This window comes from Aethalodelphis obliquidens, unplaced genomic scaffold (genome assembly GCF_003676395.1).
Source record: "Aethalodelphis obliquidens isolate GAN/ISIS:26980383/991018 unplaced genomic scaffold, ASM367639v1 scaffold103, whole genome shotgun sequence".
In the NCBI taxonomy this organism is placed as follows: Eukaryota; Metazoa; Chordata; class Mammalia; order Artiodactyla; family Delphinidae; genus Aethalodelphis; species Aethalodelphis obliquidens.
The window spans coordinates 2,921,347-2,945,979 of record NW_020838047.1 but is presented as its reverse complement, the minus strand read 5'-3'; the positions used below and the strand labels follow the sequence as shown (position 1 = coordinate 2,945,979).

At 40.5% G+C, this 24,633-nt stretch overlaps 1 protein-coding gene across 1 annotated transcript in view; it reads right to left on the bottom strand.

The window, feature by feature from the left end:
* Positions 1 to 24,633, bottom strand: part of LOC113614758 (testican-3-like) — a 46,697-nt gene that overhangs the window by 9,207 nt on the left and 12,857 nt on the right. Inside the window, exon 3 of the mRNA XM_027096519.1 lies at positions 4,565 to 4,786. Coding sequence (XP_026952320.1) covers positions 4,565 to 4,786 — 222 coding nt within the window. The remainder of the gene's footprint in view (positions 1 to 4,564; positions 4,787 to 24,633) is intronic.

The following is a 24,633-nucleotide window of genomic DNA, read 5'->3' as shown; positions in this document are numbered from 1 at the left end:
CAGAGTGCGTGAAGGTTTGGACACGATTAGGCACAAGTTTATACACAAGATTTATTTCCCCCAATCTAATGGTGATTTGACTTTATGGAAAATTCTGATTTTATATGCTTAAAATTGTATGAAAATCGTGAGTTATAAAATATAGGCTTTAATGTAATCATTAAATTTACAAGTAGTTATTCCCAACAGTAGTTTTAAAAAATAAGAAAAAAAAAAAAGAATTAAAATCTTTTACTAGTTAATTTCAAAATGCTGTTTTTTAAAAAATTAACATTGTTCATTGTTTTGCATTCTGAATTTAAAACCTCAAAGCCTTATATTGGAACCATTCACACATTATCTATATTATGAATGGATAACTGTCAACGCAATGATAACAATGCATTTTTATTTTCCCACACAATTTTGAACTGAATAAAATGTCACTGGGAAAAATAAATAAGGAAATATCTCTATGTTTACAACAGTAATATACAAAGGTGTTCTTTCTATCCTCACAACTAGTTATTTCTAGGGAGTATATTTCTATTAGCTGTCAAATATAGAGATACAAGGTGATGTCAAAACTGCTAAAAAGGTAGACATTGCAGAGGTGTGTGCGTGACCCAGTGGGTGTCACACACACCTGCAGGCGGTGCCACCTCCCTGCAGGGAGGGCACCCGGACCAGCTCAGCCTCTTTCTCAGGAGGCCTCTGCCCAATCGCTTTCCTTCATGGAGCCTCTCACAGAATGGATATACTTAAATAACTTTATCAGGTTTACTTTGTGCAAGTTTCAAATATTCACAATACCAAAGGACAACATTGCCTGTATTTAATATCTTTCATTAAATTAAAGAAAAACATCCTTTGTAAAACTAATGCAGATGACGCCCGTTCTGACATTTCCTCCTGTGGCTGGAAGGCATAAACGACCTCGAAAGATGCGACTGTTCTCACTGTCGTCCCATCGGGTGTATCACTGGCCGGGGTCCTGCCCTGAACAGGATTTGCCAGCAAGCTGCCTAGGGGCGTCTCTCAGCATTTTATGTATGAGGACTTCGCAAAGTCTGAATGTAAAGGTAAAGGAGATGCAAACTACTATCAATGTATACAGGTTGGATAAACAACAAGGTCCTACCGGAGAGCACAGGGAACTACATTCAATATCCCGAGATAAACCATAATTATGAAAAGAAAATGAAAAAGAATACACATCTATATCTACATATATCTGAGTCACTTTGCTGTACAGTGGAAATCAACACAACATTGTGAATCAACTAGACTTCAATAAAATTAAAAAAAAAAAAAGAGGTACAGCTGCTGGAGAAAGAAGTTCAGATCCCCGTCCCCTGCGCTCATTCTATAACACGAAGGACTTTAAGATCACTAAGCACCGTCCTCAGCTGTGGACGAGATTGTTACATTCTCACAGGGCTATATGAGGGATAAATGATTTTATGTGCCCGAAAGACGACATGGCCCTGAATAAATGTTAATTTACTTTCTTTTTCCTGGATCTTACACAACAGGACTTTAACTGAAACAGCAACTAATAAATTGAGGTACTTTTTTGAGTAGGGGCTTAAAATATATTTTATGAAAGTAAGTTATTAACACCTAAGGTAACAAAAATCCCAAATTAATATTTTTCCTACTTATTCTTTTATAAGTAATTAGAATGAAATCACACAAACCACCATCATATCCATTTTGTGTTGCTTAATTGTCATGATTTCAGAAAATCAGTCATAGAAACAGATATGCATTTTAACTAATTACAAGCTATTTTTAGGTTACCATTTTTTTCCCTTGGAAAACTACAAGTATTTCACTTGCCTGAAATTTTATATTCTCAACCTCATTTATTAAACTTTTGAAATTAAGCTTAATTTATTTTTGAAAGGTATTTTTTTTAAAAACAACACTATTACTTTATTTTTCAGATATTTTCCAACAACCATAAAACTATAGTCCTGATTGCAGTTTTAAGTCAACCTGGATTAATAACACCCCATTATACATTATTCTCTCCTCCTCTCTCTCTATATGTACACACATACACACACACACACACATATATTACTCTAATTATAATAAACTTAAGAATTTGTTGTTTTTAATTGAATAAACAGGAAAAACACATTCTTTATAAGGTGAAACATTTGAAAAAATGTTTTTAATGTTTATTCTTTTCCATGAAATTACTTAATGAGCTAACTCCATAGTCAGTTACCCTGATAGAGCTTTTGTAATATTTTCTAGCATATTAATGAATGGAATTAGCTAAACTCTCCTAAACATTTGGGAAGTTGTATAATCATTTAACCAGCTCAGGTATCATTTACTAAATTACCTCTACTGTGGTTTAAATAATCTCAGAGGATGTCTTCATGTGACTACGAAGATTTTGATACTTTGGAAGTAAGTATCAAGAATAATAAATGAAAAGTATACAAAGCAGAATCTTTTGGGGACCTTTAATCAGTTCTATGAATATTACTGCAAAATCTAGGAATGTTTTAAGGTAAAAATATTTAGTTCTGCAGTAGAAACATTCAGAGTTATTCAGAATATTTTAAAATGTTCATGTATAAACACTTGGACATGCTATCATAATAATCAAAGAAAAATTAAAATAACATGTGTCATCATAACAAAAGACCATGTCTCTTTATGGTAGTTTACCTGGATTTACTTTTTTATTCTGTAAATCAGCAGTCCCCAAACTTTTTGGCACCATGGAAGACAATTTTTCCACAGATGGTGGGGGGGAATGGTTCAGGCGGTAATGGGAGCTACGGTGGTGGGGGGATGGTTCAGGTGGTAATGTGAGCAGTGGGGAGCAGCTGTAAATACAGATGAAGCTTTGCTCGCTCGCCCACTGCTCACCTCCTGCTGTATGGCCCAGTTCCTAACAGGCCACGGACCAGTACTGGTCTGCAGCCTGGGGCTTGGGGACCCCTGCTGTAAATGATTTAAGGGTATACTAGTCATTAAAACCTGGGCAAAACTTTATAGGGGTATTCAGTCACCTAAAAAGCACATATGCAATAGTGTAAGTCAACAAGTGTGTGTTTGTGTCAGTATGTGAGTCTGTGTTTGTGAGTTTGTGTGTGTCTCTGTGCATGTGTGTGTGTGTGTATGATTTAGAATATCTTAACAAATCCAATCTACTTTTTAAACTGTGTTTAAAGTGGTTTATAAACACGTTAGTGGTTTAATCTATGCTACAAACCCTGCTGTTGACTCACTGCTAATCAATTTATGCATAAGCATGTCATCCCTAATCACTGAACTATTACTAATATATGAAAAAGTAATTGTGATAGTAAAATGACTGATATAATGTGCTGGCTTCCATATGAAAACCTGGGAATCATTAACACAGATTAGAGCAGCTTGTTCATTCTGGTAGCTGTCAAGGGCTTTAAAAGGCAGTGACGATAGCAGATGTATCATGTTAGACTAATTCCCAATTTGTTTTTCAAAATTAGCATCAAAGTTACACATGTCATCTTTTCTTAGTTTCCCCAAACTTTATCATAATTTGAATGTTTTGGGTCTATTTCCCTTAGACACAATTTTAGTTATCATTTGGCTGATTACATAAGCATGGCTTCAATTTTCCCTTACGTTACCGTTTCCTACTGAAGCAGGACCCATAAAGGACAAGCCTCATCCAACACTTCAGGCTGCCTCGCCTCTCCCGGGGAATCGAGACTCCTTCTTTGCTAGTGCATTTTCATAAAGCTAAGTTATCTAAAAAGTTTGAAAGGCTAAGTCATTTTAAAATCAAAAGTATAAAAATAACTTTATGGTGAATGCTGTGGTTCATTTGGCTCATTTAATAAGATCACAAAATAGAACATTAAAACTCCACAGCGCAGTGATAAAAAACCCATTTATTTTACACCATGGGCAAAGCAGATAGCAAATTAATTTAAATGATTACTTTTAATATCTCTGTTCTCATATCTCTGTGTTTCTTGGTGGTTCATAATGGAAACTATAATGAAGTGCATTAATAAAAAGTATTAATTACTATTTTTCACGTCATTTAGCGTGTTTTGCATCCCTGAGTTATACTGTTCAACGTGCTGCTTATTTGCTCTTTTATTAAACACTCTAATTGGAAAACTATTTCTCACAATGAATGGGGTGTCACATACTGGTTTTTTTTTTAATTGAAAAAAATTAAAAACAAATTTTCCTTGGAGTGTAGTTGATTTACAGCGTTGTGTTAGTTTCAGGTGTACAGCAAGGTGAATCAGTTATACACATGTACATATGTCCTCTCTTTTGTGGATTCTTTTCCCATTTAGGCCATTGCAGAGTATTGAGTAGAGCTCCCTGTGCTGTACAGCAGGTCCCTATCAGTTACCTATTTTATACGTAGTGGTGTGTGTATGTCAACCTCAGTCTCCCAATTCCCCCCCACCCCTTTCTCCCTGCGAGCCAAAAGGTTGTTTTCTGCACGTGTAACTCTGTCTCTATTTTGTAAATTGAGGACAGGGTACAAATGAGCTTGTCTGTAGTGCATGGCTTTACTGCATGGACAAGATGGCCTTTGGCTCAGTACCTTGTTGCCTCTGGAAGCAGTAGCACCACTCGTTGTTGGAGATGGAGCTGTCCTTGTACGTGTCACAGGAGCTGAAGAAGGCCTCGGCGCACCGCTCGTTCTTATCCAGGTAAATGCTCCCAAGCTCCGACTGGTCCAGGAGCAGGTCGTAGTTTGTATCAAGTCTGTTAAACATCCAGCCGAGTGAATCCTTGCAAATTGGCAAAATACTGGTATCAAATCCTAAAGGCAAAGATGGAAAGATATTAGCTAAACATGAAAGTTGCCATCAGCAGCAAGCAAAGTAAAGAAGTGTCACAGCGGGTTTGTAAGAACAAATCTGACTCCACGTTAGATCTGTTTCTTTTTCATTAACCTTTGTACTCTATTGCTTTTGCTACAGTTAAGAATGTTGCCTACAGCCTAACATACACAGGATAGCCCAGTTCTCAAGGCTCTGACCTTTAAGGGGGTAACGTTTTTCCATTCATATAGAGATAAAAAGTTGCCCAACAGAGAATAACATGTGTCTTGTTGGAGGTTTACAGGAACATCGTGACCTGACCTGCGTGGACAGATGCAAGAACAAGGATTCTGACACCATGAAGTTCGCAACAACCAGCCACGCCCCTCCCTCATCTGCCTTTAAAAATGCTTTGCTGAAACCCTTCTGGGAGTTTGGGTTTTTGGGGCATGAGCCACCCGTCGACCTGCTTGGCCCTGCAATACACTTTTCTCTGCTCCAAAATCTGACGTTTCGATTTGTTTGGTCTCACTGTGCGTCACACATACGAACGTGCAATCAGGTTCCTTACGGCACCTACTCAACAGTCAGAAGTCGGGCTTACATCCACCTTGAGTAACTGGTGTCAGAGTGAAGTGGGGTAGTAATATACGCCTCTCAGGATAGCTGTGAGAGTTAACTAACCAGAATGTAAGGCGTCTAGTACGAATCGGTCATTCATTCAGTGGCAGCTACTACTGTAATTATATATTACTTACTATTCTTTTTGTTGTTCAGGCTTTTTCTGAAATAAATAGGCTAGACGCATGCCTTGCTAGGTGGATATAGCTGTAACTGAATAATAATACCCTACTCGTAAAGAAATACAATTCATTTTTTATTCAAAGAAATGAAAATGCCCTTTGAACAAAAGTATAATTAACACATAATAAATAATAACTTCAATAACGCTCTGTATCTTGGTACAACCGTGGTGACCATGATAGTTCATAAGTAATATCCGGAGCAAGAAGAACCAGCAGGTACTTTACACACTGCTCTGTCTTCTGCTTCCCACAAGGCAACTTTTTAAGCACACAGCCACTAGAATTAGGCAGCAGGGTGCACTCGCAGCAGAGGCGCATCAGAGCCACACACCATCGAAGTGTGGGTTACCCGGGTCAGCTGCTGACCTCGTGAAGGCCCGGTGTCCTAAAAAGCAGCAGATGCAACGTCAGCGTGTGAAGCGTAACTGAGAAATCTACTTTCAACTCTTCTTATCTGTCAGGTTTAAGCTACCTTGAACGCGGGTTTTGTCACCCGGTTTTTGTTTTATTTGCTACTTTTCATGCATTGCAAGTGAAAAATACAATACTCGCGTCACTGGTATGGAAGAGAGGGTGTGTTTGGAGATGATGGCTTTCTGAAGACCGAGCATCAGAAAGACTGAACCTTCAACGGCAGGGGCTGAGGAGCCGTTGAACCGTTTACGAGAGGAAACCCTCTCGGGGGTAGTGATGTGTATGTTCTAATAGTTACGTGCACTATCTTGATAATTTTAGTCTGTTAAAATTCGAGATGCAAGAATAAGTGCAGATATAGATATTGAAGGTTTCCTGTTCAAATCCTATCTAGCATTTTAAGGATACTTAGGATTAAAAATGAAACAGGACTTAAACAATTCATAATTTTACCACCTTTTCAGGGTTTATTTTACTAATAAATTCAGAGCATATTTAGTGCTTTCTACCTGTGCATCACTGTCCCGCAATGGGGGCCAAAGGTAAAGTGGTATTGTGACGCTTACATAAAAGCAGAGAGACAGAAATTCAGTGGTTTTCTCACTGTTTGTATTTTTCTTTGTAAAATTGTTTGTAGAGCCAAACAGAATTCTCCCAAACAAACAGACAGAGAGCAAACATGAACTGCTCAATTCCTATTGACTTTCCAGGTCTTGACCGAGGCTCTGAGAATGCAGGGTTCGAACATACAGACAAGATCCCATTCTCTTAGAGTTTACTTTGAAAACCAGCCTGGTTTGAGATATTGGTTGAAACTGCCTCTTACCACCCAAAGTTGTCAAATGCCCAGGGATTACATGAAGAAAGCAACTGCAGAAAAAGATATACTAAAGTCTGTAAAACCATTCAAAGAACCTGAGTTCGGGGTGTGAGATTCTGGTGTGCCTTGGACCCCACCCTTCCGTCCCCAGCTCATTTTAGGAGGCAATGGAGAAACTTAACTGCCTTCAGCAAGATCTTTTTTGACCCACCTCCTAGAGTAGTGAAAACAAAAATAAACAAATAGGGCCAATTAAAAGCTTTTATACAGCAAAGGAAACCATAAACAAAATTAAAAGACAAACCACAGAATGGGAGAAAATATTTGCAAACAATGCAACCGACAAGGGATTAATGTCCCAAAATACAAACAGCTCATGCAGCTCAATATCAAAAAATCAAACAACCCAATCAAAAAATGGGCCGAAGACCTAAATAGACATTTCTCCAAAGAAGACATACAGATGGCCAACAAACACATCAAAAGATGCTCAACATCACTAATTATTAGAGAAATGCAAATCAAAACTACAATGAGGTAGCACCTCACACCAGTCAGAATGGCGATCATCAAAAATTCTACGAACAGTAAATGCTGGAGAGGGTGTGGAGAAAAGGGAACCCTCTTGCACTGTTGGTGGGAATGTAAATTAATACAGCCACTATGGAGAACAGTATGGAGGTTCCTTATAAAACTAAAAATAGAACTACCATGTGACCCAGCATTCCCACTACTGGGCATATACCCTGAGAAGACCATAATTCGAAGAGATACACGCACCCCAATGTTCACAGCAGCACTCTTTACAATAGTCAGGACATGGAAGCAAACTAAATGTCCATTGACAGATGAATGGATAAAGATGTGGTACATATACACAATGGACTATTACTCAGCCATAAAAACGAATGAAATAGTGCCATTTGAAGACACGTGGATGGACCTAGAGACTGTCATACAGAGTGATGGAAGTCAGAAAGAGAAAAACAAATGTTGTATATTAACGTATATATGTGGAATCTAGAGAAATGGTATAGATGATCTTATTTGTGAAGCAGAAATAGAGACACAGATGTAGAGAACAAACGTATGGATACCACGGGGGAAAAGGGGTGGTGGTGGGATGAATTGGGAGATGGGGATTAAGACATATATACTATTGATACTATGTATAAAATAGATAACCAATAAGAACCTACTGTATAGCACAGGGAACTCTACTCAAGTGCTCTGTGGTGACCTAAATGGGAAGGAAATTCGAAAAAGAGGGGATATATGTATACGTATAGCTGATTCATTTTGCCGTATAGCAGAAACTAACACAGCATTGTAAAGCAACTATACTCCAATAAAAGTTAATTAAAAAAGAGAAGGAAACTTACCTGCCTTTATGAACAAAAGGTCTTGGAAGAGGAAGAAGGACACTGGGAGTTAGTGATGCGAGTTTATCCCATCCCCCCACCTACTTCTGAAGGGAGGGGTCATCTGGCGAGCCTCCCAGAGCTCTGCACGGGGTGGGGGGGGGGGGCTGCAAGAGCATCCCGTAAATGCACCAGTCTGCAAGGACAGGGAGAGTCTGACCCCCGGGGGAAGGTCTGCCTATCTGCTTTTTGATGAGTCCTGTTGCTGCCAAAGTGGGAAAGGCAGCTGGAGTACAGCGGCAGGGACGGCTCTGGGTCAAGCAGAGCCTGGAGGCTCACTCTGGGTGCTGGGATGCTGAGGTGGATGGGATACAGGGCACCCCAGAGGAGGTGAGCAGAAGCCAGTGGCTGGGGATCAACAAGAGAGCTCCCTGTTGGGAGGAGTGACGGAGGACCAGCGCAGAGACCACAGAGCAAGCGTACCCTGTCCTCAGCACAGTGAGGCTGCAGTGCTGATGTGATCGGACTTCGTTTTATTGGGTGGGCCCCACAGTGCCTTCGGTTTCTCACGTAAAAATAAAAGACACAGTTTTCATTTTCACCAAGAACTTTATGGAACAGCGTATTCACCCTTTTGCTCCATTACTTTCTGCCATTTTGCAGGCAACTTGATAATTCCATCTTCCCCAAACGTTTTATCTTTTTGAGCAAAGAACTGTTCCAGGTGCCTTTTACAGTCTTCCAGGGAATTGAAAATTTCTCCATTAAGAGAATTTTGTAAAGATTGAAATAAATGGCAATCCGAAGGTGCGAGGTCTGGTGAATACGGCAGGTGAATCAGAACTTCCCAGCCAAGCTGGAACAGTTTCTGCCTTATCAAAAAGTTTCTGGTTATCAAAAAACATGCGGTCTTGTATTATCCTGATGGAAGATTATGTGTTTTCTGTTGGTTAATTCTGGACGCTTTTTGCTGAGTGCTGCTTTCAGTTGGTCTAATTAGGAGCAGTAATTGTTGGAATTATTCATCTGGTTTTCTGGAAGGAGCTCGTGATAGAGGACTCCCTTCCAATCCCACCATATACACACGTCACCTTCTTTGGATGAAGACCGGCCTTTGGTGTGGCTGGTGGTGGTTCATTTCACTTGCCCCATGATCTCTTCTGTTCCACATTGTTGTACAGTATCCATTTTTCATTGCCTGTCACAACTGGTTTTAAACATGGAACGTTTTCATTACGTTTCAGTAGAGAATCGCATGCAGAAATACAGTCAAAAAGGTTTTTCTCTCTTAACTTAGGTGGAACCCAAATGTCAAAGCAAATTCACATAACCAAGCTGGTGCAAATGATTTTCAACACTTGATCTAGATATTTTGAGTACGTCAGCTGTCTCCCGCGTGGTATAACACTGATTGTTCTCAATGTCTCGATTTGATCGCTGTCAACTTCAACTGGTCTGCCTGACCGTGGAGCATCGCCCAGTGAGAAATCTCCAGCACACAACTTCGCAAACCACTTTTGACACATTCGATCAGTCACAGCACGTTCTCCATACACTGCAAAAATCTTTTTGTGCGTTTCAGTTTCATCTTTACCTTTCTTGAAATAATAAAGCATAATATGCCGAAAATGTTGCTTTTTTTCCTTCTGTCTTCAATATTAAAATGGCCACACAAAAACACACCAATTTTGATGTCTTTTTTTAAATGCACGCTGATATGACAGCTGTCACATACAAACTAACAAAATTGTTTCAAATGAAGTTAAAGACAGCTAAGTGCTACTAGAGCCATCTTATGGAGAAAACCGAACGAAACTTTTGGCCAACCCAATAGAAGGAAAACAGCCTCTGCACAGGATTAGATGGGAACTGGGCCGGAAGCTGGGAGACCAGCAGGAAGTAACCATCACAGCCCTCGTGGGAGATTTTTTGGGTTGTTTGTAGCACATCTTCACTCGAGCTTCTTTTGAACAATCATCAGTCTTAAAATATGTTTTAAAATGATCTCTGCCCAGCTTTTATGACGTGCCAGCCAACATCCTTGTCAGTTTTAATGCCTTGTTATTTTTCTCAGTATAGGGTGAAAGAAAAGTGGTCTTAACCATTCAGTGGTTTTTGTAGCTCTACTTTGAGGAGAGCTTGTCTACAAATCAGATCTCAACATGAAAGAATGTTTCTGAAAATATGACATGCATAGATACTTAACAAACCTTAGACACAACAGGACCAAGAGTTTATCCTTTATGTTACAAAGAAACGGACTTCTTATAGATTACATGCCCGGTGAATGATCGATTTGATGACATGTGATATCTTAGATGGAGAATGTCAGGGAATCTGATTTGGATGCAGGTCACTGGCCTGAGTTCTGCCACTACCTTGTTGTGGTTAAGTTATTTAATGTATCAAGGCTGTAATGTCCACATTGAGACAATGTGGGGGTTTTTAAAGTATGATCGCCATGTTACCCTGGAGATAAAAAATACAGTGAGTTTACGTTATTTGAATGATATATTTATACACAAAGTTGTGTTACAAGGGTCACTGGAATGATAAGTAACAGAAAAGGACTACAAATAAAATTATTCTGATAGTCTAAACTATTAATAAATGTATACTATTCAGTATGATTCTGTTGATGCTACAAATATAAAATAAAATTAATTTGGAAAAAATTTTAAATTTCTGGAGCCACAGATACTATGTGGTGACTTTGAGCATTCTCGGATATGCTACTGTATATTTATTATATATAATACAGTACGAATATTACATATGTGTATATATATATATAGAAAAGAACTCTAGGTCCAGCCAGAAATCTGACTTGGGTCACCAAAGGAAAAACTTATGCTTTCACCCAATTTCTGAAGTCTACTTTGCCTCATAGAAACATAACCAGTCCAGCTTTCGTATGATGAGTATTTCCACTATTTTACTGTCAACTAATTTGCATTTTATATTTAAAATGGGTCTCTGAGAGACAGCATGACAATGAGTCTCACACTTTTTCCAAGTGTGACAATCTCGGCCTTTTTACTGAAGTGTTAAGGCCACATGCATTTAATATTATCAAAATGGTTGCATTTAAAACTTCCATCTTGTGATTGTTTGATTTGTCCCTCTAGTATTTGTCTTTTCCCGTCTTGTTTTTATTAAACACGTTGCTTTTATTTTTTATGATTCCCACTTAATCTCCACTATCGGTTTATGCCGCAGGCAAAACCGTGGTCCCTCAAAGATATCCACGTGGACCTATGTGATACCACATCCAAAAGGGAGTTATGAGTATGGGTGGAATTAAAGTTCCTAATCAGTTGACTTTAAAATTGGGAGCTCATCATGGATTATCTGCACTGACCCAACCTAATCACATAAACCCTGAAAAGTGAAGAACTTTTCCCAGCTGTAGTCAGACAGAAATGACACAGGAAAAAAAAAGGCTTTAAAGACGGAGGAAGGAGGCTGTGAGCCCAGGAACACGGGTGGTCCCTAGGAACTGAGCACAACACAAAGGAAAGGGGGCCCTGGTCCTATAGCCGCAGGAGCCGAATTCTGACCACCAGCCACCGACCAGGGAAACGGATCCTCTCCTGGAGCGTCCGACACCTCGATCTTAGTGTGGTGAGACCTGCGCTACACCTCGGACCTACAGAGCTGTGAAACAATGAAAATGTGCTCCTCAACTACTAAGTTTTGAGGTAATGCTACATCAGCAGTAGAAAACTAATGTAGTTTATTCACTATATTTATTTTATTGTTTGGTGGTTGCCCAGGGTTTACAGTATACGTCACTGGCTATCATGTCTACCTTCGAATGATGTCACAGCCTTGACATCCGCTGTAAGGAACTTACCAGAGTGTACTTAGACCCCAATTCCTCCACACTTTCTGCAATTCATCCATTTTAATTCTACATGTCATAAACCCCACGCGCTGTTACAATGTTTGCTCTAAACAACTTAATAGCTTTTCAAGTGATTAAAAATGAGAAAAGAAACCCTTTTAAAGGAAACTTTGTTTTCTATGCATAACACTCTGACACCAAGTGTGTGGGTTTTCCGCCCAGCAGTACTCTATTTTCTGTGGACGGCAGTGAGGGTCCTGCAGCTCAGTTTAGTCCTTACCTCTGTCCTCAGACCCGAGAGCCTATGGGCTGAGCTCCACAAGACGGAGCCCGCCCCACATAACAGCTGCAAGAGGTGGGGACTTGGGTCGACTGGGCTGCAGACGGGGGTTCCCACAACACTCCTCAGGTTCTGTGACTTATTAGAACGGCACAGAACTCCGGGAAAACATTACCTACGTTTGCCAGTTCATTATAAAGGCAATTATAAAAGACAGCAATAGCCCGATGAAGCGGTACCCAGGGCGAGTTCTGGAAGGTTCCCGGGCCGGAGCTTGTGTCCCACGGGGCTGGCGCGTGTCACCCTCTCAGCACGGGGGTGCACTCACCAACCCAGAAGCTCTCTGGACCCTGTGATTGAGGATTTTATGGAGACTCCATCACGGAGGCATGAATGACTATTAACTCCATCTCCTCCCGAGAGGACGGAGCGGGGCTGAAAGCTCCTCCCTCCTAACTGGGGCGTGGTCTTTCTGGGGACCGCCCCCCAACCTGAGGCCATCCAGGAGCCCCAGAGTCGCCCCCTTCCGTAGAAGACGCTCCTTTCACCTAGCAGTTCCAGGGGATTCGGGAGCTCTGTGAAGGAGCTCCTATCACCCTCATCACGCAGGAAATAACAAGGGTTTTAGGAACCCTCTGTCAGGAACTGGGGTCAAAGACCAGATATTAGAACAAGATATGCTCCCAGCACCTCTACTACTCAGGAAATTAGGGTAACAGAGGCTCTGTGTCAGGAAACCTGGGCAGGGACCAAATGCATTATTTCTCACCATGTCACATGTCACCCCGATAGTCCTCTGTGTAGATAGAAACTTCCGCGTGGCATCACTACCTTCTAGAAATTCCTGTAACATTTCTTGAAATCTCTCAACTTTGGATTGTTTAAAATGTCTTGATTTTAGGGCTTCCCTGGTGGCGCAGTGGTTGAAAGTCTGCCTGCCGATGCAGGGGATGTGGGTTCGTGCCCCGGTCCGGGAAGATCCCACATGCCGCAGAGCGGCTGGGCCCGTGAGCCATGGCCGCTGAGCCTGCGCGTCTGGAGCCTGTGCTCCACAACGGGAGAGGCCACAATAGTGAGAGGCCCGCGTACCGCAAAAAAACAAACAAACAAACAAAAAAAAAGTGTTGATTTTAGCTTTCTTTGCCAGGGATGGTAGTTCTTTTCCTTTAGCACATTAGAAATGTCCCACTGTGTTCTGGCCTCAAGTTCTCTGGCGAAAAGCTTGCCGATGTCCTGATCTCTGTTCCTCCCCGCTTTATTTTCCTTCCAGCTGCTTTTAAGAGGCTCTTCTTAATGCTGACTTTCGGCATTTTGATTAGGGTATGCTTTGGTTCGTTTCTCTTTGTTTCTTGATGTTTGTTGTACTCGTATCTGTGGGTTTATAATATTCATCAAGTTCAGAAAATTTCAGCCATTATTTCTTCATATAACTTTCTAAGCCTCACACCTCCAGTACTGTTATTTATAGGTAATGCATCTGACATGGCCCCAGAGTTCACTAAGACACAGGCTTCTGTTTGTTTCTTTCTTCCTATGTGCTTTATTTTGGGTAGTTTCTATCATCTCTCTTCAGGTACATGGACTTTTTCTTCTGCAGTGTCCAACGTGTTTTTAACTCACCCAGCACATTCTTCACTTCATTTCTTGCCAGCTTCCCCAGACATACTACGTGGGTGTTTTCTTCATATATCCCCTCTTGCAACTGCTGTCCCTGTTTACCTTTATATAACTGTGCATATTAGTAATATTTACAATAGTTGTTGCAGGTCCTTGTATACTCATCCCACCATCACTGTTATTTCTGGGTGTATTTTCTGGACTGCAGTTTCTCCAAGCTGTGGACCATATTTTTATGCTTCATGGCATACCTGGCAGATCTCAATTGGATGCTACACCTTGTGAATTTTAAGTTATCGGTGGCTGGGTTTTGTGGAATACCTCTACGTGTTATACTTACTTCTGGCATGAAGTTAAAAACCTGCACGTCAGTCTGACTCTGAAGGCAGCTTTAAGGCTTTGTTATATGGGGGCAGAGCAGACCCTCATTCCAGGACAGATATAGTCCCACCAGCAAAGCAAGTCTTATTTCACCATAGGGATGAACAACCATTTCTTCATCTACTCACCAGGCAAGGACATTTGGGTTGTGGCCAGTTTTGTAATTATAAATAAAGTTGCTATCAACATTCACATATATGTTTTTATGTGAGTGTATGTTGTAATTTCTCAAGGATAAATATCTTGAGATGGGATTTCTGGGTCATATGGTATGTTTATGTTCCTTTTAGAAAACACTGCCCAACCGTTCTTCAAAGCGGCTGCACAACTTTGCATTCCCACCACCAGCGGACGAGAGACACAGTCACCCAGGCCCCACCTAGCACTGCTATTCATTTGGAGCCATTCTCATAAGGATGTAAGACGCATCTCACTGTGAACAAAAGTTTAGCATCTCCCTAATGTTGATGGACGTCCAGATTCTTTTCATGTGTTAATTACATCATATCCCTTCTTTGGAGATGTGTACAGATGTTCTGCCCACTTTTAGTTGGGTTGTTTGTTTTACCACTATTGAGAAATGAGTGCTATTTATATTTTCTAGATGCAAGTCCTTTATCAGATATGTACTTGCCAATATTTTGTCCCACTTTGTGGCTTGTCTTTTCACTGCTTAATCAGTTGCTTTCAAAAATCAAACATTTTAAACGCTGATGAACTTTGGCATCACTTTTTCCTTTTATGCATCGTGTCTAAGAAACCTCTGCTGACCAAAGGTGACATGTGTTTGTGCTTATGTTTTCTCCTATAAGTTTTATAGTCTTAGGCTGTCCACTTAGGACTGACTTTTACTTGAGGTAAATGACGACTTTGGGACTCTCTTCCATGGACTGCTCTGTTGGACACAAGTGAAACTCAGGCCACCCTTACCCCACTTGGGGAGAAAGTGAACCTCCCAGCTAGGAACGGGGACTACATGTTCCCTTGTGCTCTGCACGTGCTGTAGGGCCTTGTGTTGCCCCATCGCGGGACACACTGCAGCCTGGGCCCAGTGATCACATGGCCTGCCGGCCACGGCAGCTCCTCAGAGGGAAGCAGACACCAAGCTCTGGACCACTGCCTGGTTCCCCCAAGCTCTCTCCTGGTCACAGAGCCCAGGACGAGGTACACAGATGTGGTCCCTTGCCCAGGGCGGGCTGCTTGTACCACTTCTAACCCCGACACCGCCGGGGTCACTGCGGGCTTTGTTCCTGTAGCTGCGCATCTCAAAGGGAAAACCAGGCGCAAATGGGATCCCCTCCCCACCCTGTCCCAGCACCTCTACTTTCTTTCCTGGCCCTCAGAACTGCAGTCAAGGATAACCAGTCAAAATCAGTGCAAGGAACCCCAGGATCTTAAAGACAGTGACGCAAAATTAGTACATTTATGGATTATTATGAATGATCCCCTTTTAGTTTATATGTAATTAACTTTAAAACTAGTGAGAAGGTAATACTTCATATAAAAAATTACTCATAAATAGATTTAACTCGTTATCAACCTTTGCATTTTCCTACGGATGTTAGAACACAGGGACCCAATGCTACAAGTGATACCGTGGAGACTAAATAAACAGAAAGTACATAAACTGTATTTAAAACGCACGTGATGCTGTCTGCTTCTAGTATTTCTAAAAATGGCTCGCTCCCTATTTTTCTCCACTGCTCTGACTGGGTCTGTGCTGTACGTCTGGGTTATAATGTGGCCCCAGTGTTCCAGCTGGGACATTCTTCTCATAAAAGGCTCAATGCCCAATTTCCAGGAGCTCACAACTCACAGTGTTATCATAAAGACAGGGGATCTGTGTGTGAAAGCCTTTCCCATTGTCACAAAAAGGATCAAATCTGCTAGTCTGTCAATATGAGATGAGAGAAAAGATAACTGAGGGATAATTTAAATTTATAAAACTGAAATATGTATTAGTTAGAAAACTGACACAATGCAACATTCAAAAATGGTTTTTTAGAGTCTAAGGTAATTTGTACCTTATAACAAATTCAGAAATAACACACAGCTAGCTATGTATGGTTTACTCAGAGGGGCTTCAGGTCACAGGCTGTGGTTCTGCATGGCGTGGCCTGAAGGTCTCCGACGGCTGTGACTTCCTGAGAGTTCCCCTTAGGTCTTTGCAAGGTTTTCCTCCCTTGAGAATGGTAACTTTCATGAACTTTTATGATAGTTTTTTAAAACAGAAGTAACCTAGGGCTCAATCTTATAAATAAATGTCATATTTGGGATACTTATATTTTTAGGATGTTAAAAATAATAAGTGTGTGGCTTTCATCATCATAAAAAGAATATTATACGCAAACAATTAAATTAAAAAGGATAAAATTACCATGTTTCTATGCAGACAAGGATGGGAACTGCATTTAGAAGGAGGTTAGGTCATTTACTTTCTTCTTCTCTCCAGTGTTCCTGAGATACAGTTGACATAACATTGTATTATTTAGTCCAAAGTGTGCAGCATATTCTCTTAGCAACTTTCAAATACACAACAGAGCACTGTTAACTGTAGTCGCCATGCTGCACATTACATCCCAGGACTTATTTATCCCCAGAACCGCTTATCTTCTAAGTGGAAGTTTGTACCTTTTGACCCCTTCACTCAGGTCCCACATCACCCGTGCCCACCTCTGGGAACTACCAATCTGCTCTCTGTAGCCATGAGTTCTCTTTTTTTAGATTCCTCATACACATGAGATTATAGGGTATTTGTCTTTCTCTGTCTGACTTATTTCACTTATACCTGGGATATTTAAAAGAGAACATGTAAGTAAAGCCATTGTCATTTATTTATGTTGTAAAATTTGTCATTATCTTAAAATGCTTTCAATAGTTAAACTAAAATTTAACACGGTGTGAGACTCTATCAAAGTTTGTCTGAAAAAAGTAATACTATATTTTACTTGTTACTTGTTATTTTGTAACTTAGGTGTTGATGAGCAATCAAGCATAGCTAGGGTGTGAAGCTGGGCATCGTGTTAAAAATAAATGACAGCGAACCCTGTGGGAGAAGATAATGCTTAACTCTTGAGACGTTTTACAACATTCTCTCCTTTTATTTATTAATCCATTTTTGTCAGTGTCCTTCCTTTATCTGTTCCTTCAGTATTGGTAGTCTATCTAAAATATGACACAAATGAACGTATCTACGAAACAGAAACAGACTCAGCCAGGGAACAGACTTGTGGCTGCCAAGGGGGAAGGAGTGGGTAGGGGAGGGAAGGATTGGGAGTCTGGGATTAGCAGATGCAAACTAGTATATGTAGGATGGATAAACAACAAGGTCCTATTATGTAGCACGGGGAACTATATTCAATATCCTGTGATAAACCATAATGGAAAAGAGTATTAAACAAAAGGCTGTAAAAAAAAATAAATATTGGTATTCTAAGAACTCATCTCTCAACTGATTTTTTTCTATTTATTCACACCAGCTCGTGTGGGGATCATTCACTTACATGGTCTTAACCAACGTCCCTCAGAGCCCACAGCCTATGTCTTCAGCCCCCCTACCTTTTCTGAGGTTCACACTACGTAAGTATAAGCACAGGTCTTATCATATAAGACATTGTATGATAACAGTACACTGATTATATAATCAGATATACACATATCTCAGACAAGTGTGGTTTATAGGATATAGTCTGAATCCACTTGTATTTTTTCTCTGATGCTCTCTACACATTTGTTCTTTGGTGAAAGTTTCATTCTATCTCTGGGTGAAAACACAGGTGGTCCCCTAATTCCTTCAGCTCGGCTTCAGGTAACAATTGTAGGTGAACTGGCATTTCAGAACGCCTGACTTCACGTCACCCGCACAGCCCCAAACATGACCCTCCCGGTCACTACCTGGGGATGTGGCAGAGGCAGTCATGTAAGTGGAGCATCATGTACCCCAATCCTTCTTCATTCCCTTTTTTTCTTATGACTCTCCTCTTGCCTTCTCTTTTTTTTATGACCACCTCCAGTTTGGGAGTAGGTGAAGGATACTTAAGGGCGGAGGGGGGAGTTTCTCACCACACTGATGTCTGGCTGAGGACGGCTTTGTGCTGGGGGGGTTCATCAGGCTTTGAGAGCTTCATCTGTCTTTCTCCTTGTAGATCCTTTCATGGACCTTCCAGGGCTCCCTGGTGTGAACAACTGCATTTCCTGGACGTGTGACACTCCTCTGCCATCACCTCAGCCCCTGCGCACCGGGTGGTCCATTCTCTGTTGGGACTTACTCACTACTCCCTCTTGGGCAGAATTACGTTGGTTCTCACTCACATGGCTCAAATATTGTCTTCAGTAAATATCCTTGTGTGTCTTGACCAAACACACAACTCCAAAGCAGCAGCAACTTTCCTTTGCTTTGACATCAAACAAGTAAGCAGCTCATGACTGTCTCTGACTCTCAGATTATCCCAGTGAAATTCAGACCAGAATCCAATTGTCTGGGAACACATAGAAAACTGAGTGGTTTTGTTGAAATCTGTCTCTCAATTTGAAGTTAAGGGAAGCACAAATCTATCATCTTCTTAGATAACATTAAAAACTTTGGACAGTAAAACATAAGTTTTTCTTGTTTTTTTTTTGTTTTTTTGCTGTATGTGGGCCTCTCACTGTCGCGGCCTCTCCCGTTGCGGAGCACAGGCTCCGGACGCGCGGGCTCAGCGGCCATGGCTCACGGGCCCAGCCGCTCCGCGGCATGTGGGATCTTCCCGGACCGGGGCACGAACCCGTGTCCCCTGCATCGGCAGGCGGACTCTCAACCACTGCGCCACCAGGGAAGCCCCATAAGTTTGTTTTGAGGTAGTGAATACATTTAGGGAAAGACATCCAAAGCAGTACAAGTCGTTCATTATCAGCCCAGGACAGGGGTGTGGGGAAGGAAACGCTTAGACAAGACTCACTCAGGGACTCACTTGGGCAGAAAGACTGATATCCCAGACCTGGTCAGGCACAGTAAGGATAGGGGAGTATCCTTCACTCGTAAAAGGAAAGAGAAATCACTGTGCAGCACCCTCTGCATTTTATATATCCCATGACTTATGAATTTTTAGCATACAGAAATCTTCAATTAAGGATATAAAAATTATCATGGAAATAAATGGTTTACTGTATGAAAATCATCTCCTTAAAATAATCTTTATAGGTAGAGATATAAAGTATTAGGGATGCCCACCAAAATACTTTTTCCTAATATTAAGGACATGGTTTTAATCATTAAATCTCAAGATGCCAAAAACCTGGGTAGATTTTTGAAATTTGCAACAGTCAGCGCCAAGACTAATATGAGTAAATTTGACAAAGAGATAATTTAATGGACAAAAATCTTTCTCTTGTGAGTTGGTACAGATTATCAATATAACTCAACTCAAGAAAGCTTTAAATACATGTATTAATCCCACTCTATAAAAGTTATTTGTATTTATAAGAAAAGAAACAAAAACATTCAGAAACATGATAATAAAGGCAAAATAACGATTAGTAATTTTTGGAAACATTTCTAAAATCTTTGGCCAAGATGAAATAGGAAGCTATCCTCTTTGTGCAAGTGTGTTTATATGTCTTTATCTGTACGACTGTATTAGAGGCAGCTATCACAATCGACATGAATTATGTATTTGAACTAGTTTAATATTCCTTGAGTACTGAGAGACCCACTGGGAGGTTACACAAAGACGCAAAGAGCAGAAGTTCGTAAGTTCAGAGCCCACAAAATCTATATTCAAATCCCAGCTCTACCACTTACTTATTGTGTGACTTCATGTTTTAACTCTCAACCTTCTTCATTATAAAGCGGAGAAAATAATATCCAACCCGTCCCCTTATCCTCCACATTCACCAATCCTTATAATCCTTTAGAGCACTGAAATTCCCATGAGACATCTAAAATCACTTTTAATAAATGCCTAGCAATGTCTCTTCTCTTCAAAGATGTGTCAAAATTTTCTGAAAGGCAGAAGTTATCAAACACAAAGTCTTTATAATTGAAAATCATCTCTCAACATCCCTGAGTGGTTTATGCCACTGTAGAGAATGGAGTTATTCACATCTAGAATGTAGACACGTAGCAGTTCAGTCCGTCATCTTAGGGAAATGCAAGCCTATATTAATTAACAACTGCATCTGTTTAGGCAGCAAATATATCAGCATAACTGAGATTCACAAAAAATCAATGTAAAACCATCCAAAGGAAAGCAAAAACTCATTAAATGTAAATTTTGAAACATAGTAAAATTGACTGATGGACTGCCCTGACTCAATGAAGGTTTAAAATTTTAAAGAGTACTGTAATACCAAAAAATAAATAAATAAATAAAAACCCAAAAAAGAAGACTGTTAAATTCAGGAAGGAAGAGGGGTAAACAGGAATATGTAATGGAAAATAAAGTATCATTTTAGCCCACATTGGGTTCAATACACAGGTCTGGTAGATTCAAAGACAAAAATAAGGTAAGACAAAAATCCTCTCCTCAACCTGTCATTTAAACAGTTATTTTAGATTCTGTTTCCAGTAATGTCTGAGTAACATATACTGGACTGATTCTCCTACTCATAAATTGTTAAACTCTGCACATAATTTAAAAAAATGACAGGAAGGAACCAAAGAGTGGATAAGAAGCAGGCACACTCTGGTGGGTAACCCACACTCTGAGGAGGGAAGTTCTATGGAGTGAATTCTCAGGTCTCACTGTTTTTGAGCCTGGGGACAGATCTGGCATGGCAAATCACATGAGGGACAATGTTGGCAAAAGAATGCAGACATTCCAGCTTGCAAGAATCAAAAGACTGTTTAAAACTGCTGAAGGTCTAGGGAGAAATTCGGGAAGGAAAAGAGCCAGAGAGCCCAACATTATCTGCCCTAGATTCTGATGACCCATCAGACACACACACACACATACACACACACACATGCACACCGTGGACTCAACTCACCTCCACTAGAGGCTGCAAATCTGAACTGAGGTTAGAGCTGGTGCCCAAGAAATATAGTTTTCATTTAGAGCTCAACAACATTAATCATCTGCTAAAACAAAAAACACTCAGTGGACTAAACTAACATAAAAAAGCCTCCCACAATTTAATATCCATAACATTGGGGGCACCATCCAGAATTAGGAGATCTATAAAGCACCAGGGAAATGGGACATGTTCTTAAAAGAAGAGATGATCAACTGAGAATAAACCTGAGATGAACCAGTTGTTGAGTTAGCGGACAAAATTTTAAAGCAAATAAAATAGCTCTCTTTAATGAAGAAAAAAATACGCTTGTAATAATTGCAATGACAGGAATGATCAGAAGAGAAGTAGAAATTATAAGAAAGAACAAAATAGAAATTCAAGAATAAAACAACAGATAAAGCTACACAACCTTAAAAAAAAATCACAGATGAAGCCAAGAGCAGAAGTGAGTTCACAGAGGAAAGAAAGATACTTGTGTATAGATCAGCTGCAAGGATCTACTGCAAGAAAAGCCAGGATAGGAATGAGCAGAGCCTCTGAGACTGTTACATTGTATCAGGGAGCATAACACATGTAGTTCAAGCCCAGACGAGAAGAGAGAGAGAAAGGAGCAGGAGAAGTAGTCGGAGGAAAGGTGGTAGAAGTTTTGATAAATACCTAAATTTACAGATTAAAGAGATGTAACAGTCCTCAAGCAAAAACACAAAGGAGGTCATTTCTAGTCGAACTGTTAAGAACTAAAGATAAACGACACATCACAATTAAACGATTCAGTTAAATCCTGGTATCTCATCAGAAATTATAGAGTCCTGGAAGCGTTGAATGATATCTTTAAATGAAGAAAGAAAACATGTTTTTAATGCTTTCAAAAATCTATATCCATTGAAAATACTCTTCAGGCAAGAATTCCCTGCTTCCACTGAGGGAGGAAGTGGAAAAGAGTATTTTTCTCACCCTAACAATAAGAAAAATATGAAACATCTACAAAACCACAATTTTTTGAGCTCATCAGGGACTCTGTGTCTCTGGGCAGTGTAATAACTCAGGACCCGTGACAGTCTTATGGCTCCAGAAGGAGACAGTGCGAGCATTTGACCACCTGAGAAAGCCACAGAACGTTATATAAGCTATGGAGGAGAACGCAGCCAAGATCTTCCCTGAATTGCGGAAGGCTTAGTGTATGTCTACTCTCTGACAGCAGACAACCCCTGGAAGCCGCAAAAGGAAGAGGGTCCGTAAGCACCAACAGATTTTATTCCACAGACCTCAGCAAGTGCTTTCAAGAAAGACACGGGGTGGGACAAGAGACCCAGGAAAGCCACCTGAGAAGCAGAAGCTGCTGTGAGAAAGTATGAGGGTCCACCTGTGCCCCCTTTCCTGTACCCCTCACAGAGCAAGCCTGAAGTTCCTGGGGGAGGGTGGGAGCCTCTGTCACCCTGTGGACACAGCTGAGGATACTTCACCACAGGAGTGGGAAAGAAAAGCCCAGCTCTCTCTGAGTGACCGCAGGACAATATTCAGGGTACAGATCATGGGAGAACCCTGCCACCAGCGGAGGATCGGGTCTCTGAGAAGGTCCCACCTCGAGACCCAGGTACATGGTCCTACCTACAGCTACAGCTCAACCAGAACAGAAAGGGACGCTCCTAGGTCCGGGTAGCAACTGTCGAATACCGAGTATCAGTAGCCTGCCAGTGGGGGAAAGACCATGAAGGGGGACCTTCCCTGAGGCTGGGTTTCAAAGGAAAATCATAAAGAAGCATGTGGAGAAAAAGACCATGGTGACTAGCCCGACCACAAGCACAGGGCAGCACAAAGGAATCTGAAGCTTGAGATGCAGTGAAAGAGACAATTATAAACCAAAACACAACCAAGTTCAGGTGTATGACTGGACCGACTTGATCACCTTATCAAAGGCCAAGCAAAACAGGAGGCAGCCTCACTTCCGGGCACAAAGACTATTTACCTCAGTCTTACCGTCTACTCAACATGTCCACTTTTAACGAAAGAAACAGACATACAAAAAAGGAAGGAAAAATTTCAAAACATCGCTATGAGACGAAACACTCAATAGAAACAAACTCAGATATGACAGAGGCAGCAACTATCAGAAAAGTAATTTAAAATGAATATGATTAATAGATTAGATGCTGTAGTATAAAAGGTAAAATCTGCATTAAAACTATAGGCAGAAACTATAAGAACAAAAACCTAAAAGATATGTCAGGAGAAGTAGGGGGAGGGGGCAACTATAAGAACAAAAACCTAAAAGATATGTCAGGAGAAGTAGGGGGAGGGGGCGGGGCAGGAGTGCAGGGCATACAAGGCCTGTAGATCATTATCAAACAGACCAACAGACAGTGACTGAAATGGCAGAAGGAAAAGAGAGAGAAAATAGGGTAGAAGAAGTATTTCAAGAGTTAATGAAGAATCCTCCAAATTAATGAGATACCTCAGACCACAGAGGTAAGAATCTTAGAGGACACCAAACAGGATAAGAACCAAACAAACAAAGAAACAAAACCTAGACATGTCAGAGTCAAAAACCAGTGATGGGGAGAAAAATCTTTAAAGCAGCTCGGGGCACAATATACATTTCTACAGAGGAACAAAGAGACGAGAATGACCAGCTGACTTCCCAGCTGCAACCACAGAAGCCAGAATACAAGGAAAATTCATCTGTAACGTGCTGAAAGAAAATGGGCTCTGGACCCAAAACTACCCAGAGAAATTACCTTTGCAAAAAGAAGGAGAAGTACCTTTCAAGAAACAAAAATGGGAGAAAACTTATTTAAAACAGATGCGATCTATAAGAACTGTTGGAAAAAAAAAAAGATTTCTTGAGGCAGAATAAATGTGATATTAGGTAGAAACCTGAATTGCTACAAAAAAGAAACTGAAGATTTCTGGATGTTGCATAAATAAAGATAAATATGAAATTCAGGTTTTTAATTTCAAATTGTTTTAAAAGATAACTGAATGTCTACTCTAAAGGTATTAGCAATGCATTTGTATTTGTAGCATATGTAAAAGCAAAACATACGTCAAAATAGCACAAAAGATGGGATAAATTGAGAGCTGTAATTCCTTCTAATGTATACTAAATGGCAGTATTTGAAGGTAGCTTGTGAAAAATTAAATTTCTATCTCATAAATCCTAGAGCAACCAATAAAAATCTTTTAAAAGAAGGTAAAGTAAAAGTAATGTCAAGAGCAGAGTCAAATGAAATCATAAAAATACTTAACTGGTCCAAAACAAGGCATTACAAGAAAAGAAAATGGGCAAAGAGGAGATGGAAAAAATAAAAAATAACTAGCAAGAAAGGA